The sequence below is a fragment of the Papilio polytes genome, unplaced genomic scaffold (assembly GCF_000836215.1).
Source record: "Papilio polytes unplaced genomic scaffold, Ppol_1.0 DF823912.1, whole genome shotgun sequence".
NCBI lineage: Eukaryota > Metazoa > Arthropoda > Insecta > Lepidoptera > Papilionidae > Papilio > Papilio polytes.
This window is the reverse complement of record NW_013525292.1, coordinates 1,331,707-1,341,221: the sequence shown is the minus strand read 5'-3', so window position 1 is coordinate 1,341,221 and position 9,515 is coordinate 1,331,707. Positions and strand designations below refer to the sequence as shown.

At 32.3% G+C, this 9,515-nt stretch overlaps 1 protein-coding gene across 1 annotated transcript; it reads right to left on the bottom strand.

The window, feature by feature from the left end:
• Positions 1-4,991: 4,991 nt before the first annotated feature.
• On the bottom strand, positions 4,992-7,425 carry LOC106102763. Its single transcript, XM_013282335.1, has 3 exons — positions 5,772-7,425; positions 5,404-5,639; positions 4,992-5,096 (listed from the first exon to the last, which is right to left on the bottom strand). The coding sequence occupies exons 1-3, from the start codon at positions 5,836-5,838 to the stop codon at positions 5,019-5,021; spliced, it is 381 nt and encodes a 126-aa protein (XP_013137789.1). The 5' UTR covers positions 5,839-7,425; the 3' UTR covers positions 4,992-5,018.
• Between the last annotated feature and the right edge of the window lie 2,090 nt (positions 7,426-9,515).

The window sequence follows — 9,515 nt, the reverse complement described above, 5'->3', positions numbered from 1 at the left end:
TTCAATTTAAGTACTTTCAATACACATACTTAGAAATACACATCGAAAAATTATGTTAAAAAATTAAAACACTCATTTCATTACAAAAATTTATTACAATTAATATTATGCAGATTTAGATTTCAATAAACAATTATTTTCGCCGACCTTCTTCATTAAAACTTTATATTTCGGAGGTACATGATTGTGATTCTCAACGACTTTCTCTATATCCAAGTTAGATGAGACCAAAAGGTAGGATTGGCAAGACTTGATTGTACAATTCCACTTGAAACTTTTCTTTAATTGACCACTATTATAATATGTAAACTTATTAAACATAATCAACTTTCTCCCGTTAGCCAGAGATATCAAATTACCTAAAAAATCAGATATTGAATTCATGAAGTAAGTAATTTATAAAGGGATAATTGCCTAATGAAAAAATGTTTGTGTTTGCCTGATGCATGATGTTTGTGTTTGCCTAATGCTTGATGTTTGTGTTTGCCTGATGCATGATGTTTGTGTTTGTCTGATGCATGATGTTTGTGTTTGCCTGATGCCCAATTGCCTGATGAAGAAATGAAAAGAGAGGTGTTTTGTAACATTTAATTTACTGAAAGAAATTACATATAGATCTTACAATTAAAAATATGCTTCATATGTTGTCGAAAACAAACTACGCAACATAACCGTTGTTTGTTATTGACGGTACATCTGTTTGTTCTTTTAACATCTCTAGGCAGAGAAAATAAACGGTTACGTTGCTCCTGCATACCTGATTTTGACACATTACAATCTGAATTATTATTTTACACAACACCAAACTGGCCGTGTTCATAAAATTTACAATAGTAAAAACAATATTTCCCTAGCACGATTTTTTAAGTAAAACCGTAGAGAAATGGTCTATTAGGCCGTAACTTTAACATACAGGCCGTGTTCATTTATCCAAAGTTTCGGTGGTGGATGGGAATGTTTCGTTACTGATGACTTAATTACGTTAAAATAATCGTCGACATGAATATACGCCTTGCATATGTTGGATTTCGTACAGACCCATCTCGTAGCTTTTGATTTTACTTTACTTCTCTTGTAAAAAGTATACCCTTTGTAAAGAAAACACCTCTTCCCATTAGTGTAAGTTATCAAACGACCTTAAAAAAATAAAGCAAAACAATTATTTTATCATTAACAAACGAAAATCAATGTACGTTACTAATGTCGAATTATTACTACTAACAAAACAAAACTATAGGTAATAAACCTTTAACTTACGTAGGATTAGGTACCCTTGAGAAATATGATTAATATTTAAATAAAGAGGAAAGTGTGGCTAAACAGAAGTTACACAATCCATCTAGTACCATATTCATGTCGTAATAAAATAAATATCTTTTATTTCTGACCCCCCCCCCAAAAAAAAAGATATCTTCTAGGAGTCTATGACCGATACGCTTACTAACGAAAAACAGAGCCATGACACATTAAAATGTCAATCAAGACCATTTGAGAGTCCCGAAAGCAAAGAATCGCACAGGAAATCTACACAACCTAACATGTACCCTCGCATAACAGCCAAAGAACATTTTATCATTGTAATGGGACTCGTTACAAGAAAAAAAACAATTATGAACAACTCTTGGTTTTTAAAAATTTTAAAGCCCGCTGCGAGTGTCCCTGTTCGGCGACTTTCACGACTTTAAGGTGACTTCCAATATGAAGGTACATCGAGCAAACGTTACTTCTACTACACACCCATCTTGTTATGTTGCTCTTTAATAGATTTTTCTTCACATAGGTATAACCGTCATATAATAATACTGTCTTCCCATTCATTAAAGTTATTAATTTACCTGTAAAATAATATTAACATTAAATCAAATTACTAAAACATTACTTAATTTAAATCAAATATAATAACATTTAAAACAAAATATAAATTAGATTTTTTTATTAATTAATAACATAAATATAACGAAAACGCAAGTAATATACGGGTGCAAATAAACTATTTATATAATAATATTTTCAATGTAAAACAAAACTATTGATCTTTACACGATACTGTGTACAAAATATAAATTTGATATCTTTTTTACAGCATAAGTTAAATTGTTGACTTTTTTATAGCATAATCGGTTATATCACAAATTGCTGTACTTATTCTGAAGACAATCAAAACCAAAACTCAACTTTATTTCTAGTCAAAGTAAAACCCCAATGGGACTTGTAGCGATTTGAAAATCAATTGATTATACTGTTTTCAGTCGTACAAAAGGTAAACTATGATAGTCGATACCTTCAGCTGTTTTATATTTTTTAGATTCATGTCCATAAAAAGCAGGTAACATTGTTATCGAAACAAGAGGTTTGATATCTATACTATCTTTACTATTATAATAAAGCATAAACACACACTTCTTTGTTGCCTATGTCAGCAATTGCAGCATACTTTTTGTAATAAAAAGCCCTGCACTTAAGTCACGCTTTAGGCTATATATTTTCACAACATTAAACTTAGGGGGTAAATATTTTGGATTAAAACCCTCATGTGAGAAAGAGACCATAAGTTGCTCCCAACATCAAGAAAGCAAGATTGCTAAGATTTGTCATGTCGTGTCATTTTGACATTTGCTATTGATAATTTGACAAATGTAAACAATAAAATGAAATTTTCATAATTTCATGCGGGTGAAGCCGCACGGGAACAGCTAGTAAATTATACTTGTGTAATTTTGATTGAAACGAAATTATCTAAGTAAAATATATGATCCATCACTTGTTTTATGGAAGCTTCTAGGTTGATGTTGGTGTTTTTTACTCGGCAGCTGGACAATCTTTAGCTTTTGATCGAGATGTATGTAGGTACTGCAAGAGGTGCAAACCCAGCGGTAAGCCGCGCTATTCCGAAGAAACTTCTGCTTGTAATACGTATATCCATTTAGAAGAAAAACTTCCCTACCATTGGTTCTTGTAATTAATTTGCCTGCAAAAAAAAAGGATAAGAACAAATTCTTAGAACATAAATCTCTTTTAGTATCTATGAACGTGCGCACATCTGATAATACGATCGCCCAATTGTTTAGTCTCGCTTTGATTCCATTGAGCTTATATGGAGGTGAGCACACTACTCGATTTTTAGTTGTGCAACTAAATAGTTGAATTGGTTGCGAAACAACCGACAATCGCAAAATTGGGCAATTTAGTCAAAGGTAAGAATGTGTTTTTTTTTTTACAAAATCTTGCGTGCTTCTTACGATAAAAGTAGCTTAAAGAAAATTCAAAGTTTTACTACATGTATATTTTATAAAAGTAAATGCAGATAATACAATCGAAGAGAATACATCATTACATCTAAGAGACCACACATTATAAACTAAAAGTTAATAATGTAAAACGTAAAAAATCAATAAAAACGAGATCCGACATATATGAGATGGAAAATAGCATCGCATATATGAAGCAAGCAGTCTTAATTAAAAAAAATCATCATCACAATTTAATACTGGGACACGTCTCGAAACGTATTCATCACCATCTTAAGTAACTATAACTGTCACAACTCATGATTTGGTGAAAAGCAACATGCATATTACTGGTAAATATTCTAGACAAAATATAATTGAAATGCACTTTGAGATGGAATGGATGTTCCATTCATTCAGTAGCCTCTTAACTTAAACACTTCAGCTGCTTAAAGCCTAATTGAATAAAAAAATATTTACCTATCGTCACTATTATGTCTGAATACACGGCACTAATCGATAGTACCTTACAAAATCTATTCTATTAAGAGTATACACACTTATAGATACATTTTACAGAAGGCACTTTTTTAAATCAGTATCAAAAATCTGGTTAAACTTAAAAGTAATATTTTTTGTAAATTAGGAATATTTCAGTGCAAATTGTGCGAAATGTCATAACCATCATATAATAGATCGAGTGATATGTTTATATCAACCTTAAAATGTCTTTAGGGACTATGTCTTTAAAATATCTTAAGTACTACACTAGTATAGGAATACCAAAATTCGAGTTTAACTTAAATCTAATAGTTATTAAACACACTGTGTGCCATGAAATAATCGTGCAACGACGAAACTGTATGCATATCGCTTATGACGGGAACTGGTAAATTTTCAACATTATCCATTGCACCTTTTCTCATTGTGAATATTGGTTTGTGGAAGGATTTCTTATTACGTGGCGGATGACTATGAACGAGATTAGCTTTGAGTACTTCTAGTTTGTCAGTTATTATCAGGTGTGCCTTGCATTTCCACTTGGAGCCGTATGCTGTGCAACTCCAACGATGAGCGTTCGATCTTGCTTTCAAATGTTGGTAGAACGTGAATTCGTTCAAGCGTAGATTGATCCTCCCACTCGGACGCAGGTAAAACTCAACTGGTAGGAAAGAAACGAAAACTTTAGACAAACAATGAAGAACAACAAAGAGTAATTGAAACATTTGAAAATTGTAATTAAAAATAAAACATTTTAAATTGTAAAATAGACATTGCAATATATTATCGGGATGAAAATATTTATGTAATAATTAAACAAATGAAAGGCTTATGTTATTACTCATATTAATTATTGCATTTCCATATATCGATGTAAATGTAATTTGATTTAATACAGAATTATAATTGAAGCATTATCAAATATTTAATGTGGTAATGTTGCATTTAATGATTACATGTCCAAAGGCTTTATATAAAAATTAAAGCATGATTTTCTAAACATACGCTGTTTAGCTAGATTCAGTCTTTCATGTAAATGTATAACCCAGTAGTTAACGTTATTGCTAACTGATCTACGCTTTATTGCTGCTTAAATCTATATTTTTCAGATTCAAGTGCGTTGGTTTTACAAAAATCTTTGTCTCCTTCAATCAATGGCTTTTTCTTGTGCTGTCGATTTGAAATCATCATTGTCATATTCAACCATAATCTCAGATATCTCTGAACTTAAAACTGTAAAATGGCGATTTAAATATGATTTAATCTAATTCCTCTCACGAAGGACTTTTTCTAAAATCCTACGTGCCCTTGAATATTTTCTATCTTGAATGATACGCCTAATTTTCGGTTTGTATGATTTTTTCTTTCCTAAAATAAAAATAAAAAATATATACAATATGGATGATTTAACTCATTAATACAAAATTATATTTTTGAAAAATATACGGAGTGAAAACAAACATTACGTCATTCTTGAAAGAAAAAAATGAGGAGAAAGAGAAATTAAACAATGCGAATTTGCACAATCGTAGAAAGAAAAGGAAATCAGAGATAATCAAGAAAAAAGAGACGGTCCTTTATTAAAACAAAATAAAAATCATAAACAAAACAAAACAAACAACATTTAGTAACTGAAAATGGAACTGGGTCGTCAATTAAAAATATTTATACATACATCAGTGTCTTTTGGCTTGATACTCTCAAAGGAGTACGTTGACGGTGGATGTGTGTGATTTGTTTGAGCTCGTATCACCAGTTTCTCTTTCGTAACATGGAGGAATGCTCTACAAGACCTGGAACCCATTTGTGTGCAGCTCCAGCGGTACCCATCTCGTAACGTCTTATGCTGATAGTACGTATAGCCATTAAACATTAACAGATATTTCCCGTGTCGACCTTTGACCATGAGGACTGGAAAATTTTATACGTATTATCTAAAATATCAGATTATCATTTTAAAACTATGATAAGTTGCTACAACTGTAAAGAGTATACTTTATTGTTAAATTGCTAAATAAGCTAAACCGAAGCGAATAACGATACCTCGATACCGATCATCATTTGCCAGCTTGGTTTCATATTCCCAGGTGTTTCTGTCGGTCAATATCATTGCTACAAAGTCAGTACCAGTTTGTTTACGGCTACGTAGGCAACCCCTTCATTGCTACATTTATAACAAACATAGGTTATCCGTTAAATTTTAACGCAAAAGAATACTGTAAGGTTATCTGTTTTAATTAGGTTGGTATTTACAATTTTTAAAATCTTCTAAACATATTTATTTAATCACAAATTGAATATTCTCATGTACATCTAAATTTTTAGATGGTAACATTTTTTTGACAATTTTAATAAATGTATAAACAGCAATTCTAGAACTTAGCTCCTGATACATCATTTTCAAAGTTTTACTGGGTTCAGTGAATCCCTTTATTTCTTCTTCAACTTGTGAACCCAGTAATCTCCGCCGAATACTCCGTGAACTCAAAGTGGTACAGATTTCACACAGAGTCCTAGTAAAATTACACTTTGAAGTAGATTCCACTATGGCATACATATCGACTAGGTTCGTGCGTATGGGTATCGTTGATTTTGACCACCTCACCGGTATTGGCGATAACCAAGGCGGCTTTGCATTTCCTCGACGTATGACAGGAACATGTCCACCGAAAACCACAACTTAACTTCACGTGCTTGAAAAATGTGTAACCGTTTAACATCGCCAGCGTCTTAGCCGAATTTGTTTGAATAAATTTAACTGAAATACAAGATATAATCAATCGAAATGGAACACAGGGATACAATAAATTGAGTCGATTATATTAAATCTTGATAGCAATCCAAGTATTTAGAAAAACTACATTATTAACCCTGTACACTACCTGTGTACTAGTCTTAACTTAGGTACTATAAACAATATTCCTTGAATTAAAACGGTTTCCAGTTATTTGAGATATCTTCAACTTTTATCCTATTGAAAGGAATACAAAATTATAAGACTATACCAGACTACTTCTATCTACAGACTTACCAGATTTATCAGACTGTAAACAACATTTTTATGGACATATAGGTAGGGCCAAATAGATAAAATATTAAGAAGTACGACACTTTATTACAGAAAGCTACAACTTGTTAATAAATAATTACTAAATTAACTCCTACGCTTAAAATTTACCGCGTAATAAGATTGATTTTATTAACTAACTTGAATAGAATCGAAGAGGTATTACGTTAATGTATTATATATTAATACTAAAATTTCTATTAATCTGAAATTTACACCATACAATTAGATCGAAAATTTCTCATAGATAACATAGTGCTAAATACGATGACTGCAGTACAATATTTACAAGTGGGAAGGGAATTAAAATCTTTGACTGTACAAAGAAATCCCAAACATACACTTGTGTTTTACCACATCCTAACATATAGCCCGCACTTGCTACGATGGTACTGCGTTGGTGGATGTGTATGATTTTCTTTCATTCTTAGTAAATTCCCTTTGTGGTCCAGTATGAGATACGAATTGCAATGGCGTGAGAAATGCTTCGTACACTGCCATCTAGCGCCCTTCTTTAGAGAATAATGCTTGAAGTATGTGAAGTTGTGATACATCGCCAGTAGTCGGTCCCTATTCGTCTTGATGAATTTAACTGAAAATAAAATACATGTATAATATAATTCAATTTAAAGTGAATGGTTGATACAGTTAATTAATATATTGTTGTTTTGAAATCAACAATTAGTATGATAAATATTTCTAAATAATTATATAATCTAAATAATTCTACATATGAAAGAATCACCTTCAAATTCGCACTTTGCTAAGCATTTTTTTCGGTTTTAATAATCCTCATCCAAATAAAAAGGAAAGGAAACTTCAATAATAGATTTAAATTGCTTTTATAGTATTTAATTCTGTGCAATACAATAATATTTATAATTACAGGTTTTCAAGTGACAGGTTGCTGTTCGACATGGGCGTCGCGACGCGTCGCCAAGGAGATGCAGAAGGTTATGCCCCTTTAGACCTAGCATAGATCATCTGGCCACGCCCATACTGAACATTCGATCTTAAGATTTTTTTTATAACAGTACAGGGCAAGCGAGCAGCGAGAACACCGAGATGTTCCAACGCCCATGGACATCCGCAATACCAGAGGAACTGCAGATGCGTTGCCAGCTTTTGACAAGCTAATATGCTCGGTTCTTGAACGACCCTAAGTCGTAGCGGTTTGGAAATACCGCCGAGGGCAGACCATTCCACGACGCGGCTGCGCAAGACAAACTTCCGGGATAATCGTACAGTTAAGTGGAAATTGAAATAAATTCTTTGACTGTACAACAAACATAGATTCTCTGATACTTCACATATATTTCTACGAAAATACTAAGTAGGTGTGTGTTTTTCGTTGACTTTCAAGACGTTCCCAAGGTCATCTATAACTATAACCCCTTTCAACCCATTGAATACTGCCTTGAGCACATCCATCTAACGATATTTCTAACCGCGTGGTGTTAGGTATGTACTCCGGCTATGTAATATCAATTTATTTTAAAATTTATAAGATACGGTTTTATTTTCAATACTAATGTTTGAGAATGGAATTACACACTTGTTTCCACAGTGGACAGTGGAGTGGAAAAAACACAGTTAATGAAGAGAGGAAGAGCATAAACCTAGTTTAATTAAAAAAAGTTGAACGAGTGTTATGGTCGAGTCTCGGCCAATAGGCAATAAATCCTAATTGAGGATTCTGAAAGGTGAAAAATAAAACGTACATGTTAATTTACTATTAAATATTTATTACTATTTTCAATAACATCTGTCATAAAACTTTTTATGACAAAATACACGCAAAATAACATTTCTTATGTTGACAATAAGTACAATATTAGATCTGAAGTGGGTAGCGAATCAAATTCTTCGACTATACGACGATCTTATATTCTTAAATACTTCCCTTGTTTATCACGATGATATTTGGTGGGTTCGTGTATATGTTCTTCGTTGACCTTCACGATGTTCCCCAGATGGTCTATAACAAGAAACGCGTTGCAGCCCTTATTGGTTTGCCTCGAACACTTCCATCTAACGCCACCTCTAACCGCGTAGTGTTTAGCATAAGTGTACAAGTTATGTAGTACCAATTTTTTGTCATTGGTCGTTAATATATATCTCGCTGAAAGAAAAATACATTATAAATTATGCTGCTCGCGGCTTTGTTCGCGTAAAATTTTTTATTAAAAACAGCCTATGTTACTCACAGATAAATTACCTTTGTAACGGTGAAAGAATTTAATAACGGCCCAGTAGTTTTGGAGTTATTTCAATACATACAAAAATACAAATCTTTCCCCTTTATAATACTAGTCCCTTGCTTGATCTAATGGAGTTATATAATCTGTATGTAATTTTTTTCTTTCAGTAAATATTTTACTCGCAAAAGTCAAAATTAACATGGTTGAATGACAGCGACAAGAGTCTTTGGCAAGGGCCATTGGTTGAGAATTATGAGTAACCATGGAAACCTTGATTCTTTGCCGTTTTCTTTTTGCCTTATCCCAATCCCGCATAACCGTTTTTTACAATTTTATTTACCCCATAATAGCAAATGTATATCCAAAAGTGTAAAGTGTAGGAATTTGTAATAAACAAACATACTAAAAAAATGCGCTGACGACATAATTGAAATTTTGACTTATTTAATTAATTTATCTTTCTCCTGTGGAACTTTTCCTGATGCATTAAAACTATCAATTATTAAACCACTATTTAAA

Coding starts and splice junctions, on each gene's coding strand:
- LOC106102763 (XM_013282335.1), bottom strand. CDS start 5,838: ATGATATTGACCGACAGAAACACCTGGGAATATGAAACCAAGCTGGCA. Junction 5,640..5,771: donor AAATGATGATCGGTATCGAG/GTATCGTTATTC, acceptor AAAATTTTCCAG/TCCTCATGGTCAAAGGTCGA. Junction 5,097..5,403: donor TCAAGCCAAAAGACACTGAT/GTATGTATAAAT, acceptor TTTTTATTTTAG/GAAAGAAAAAATCATACAAA.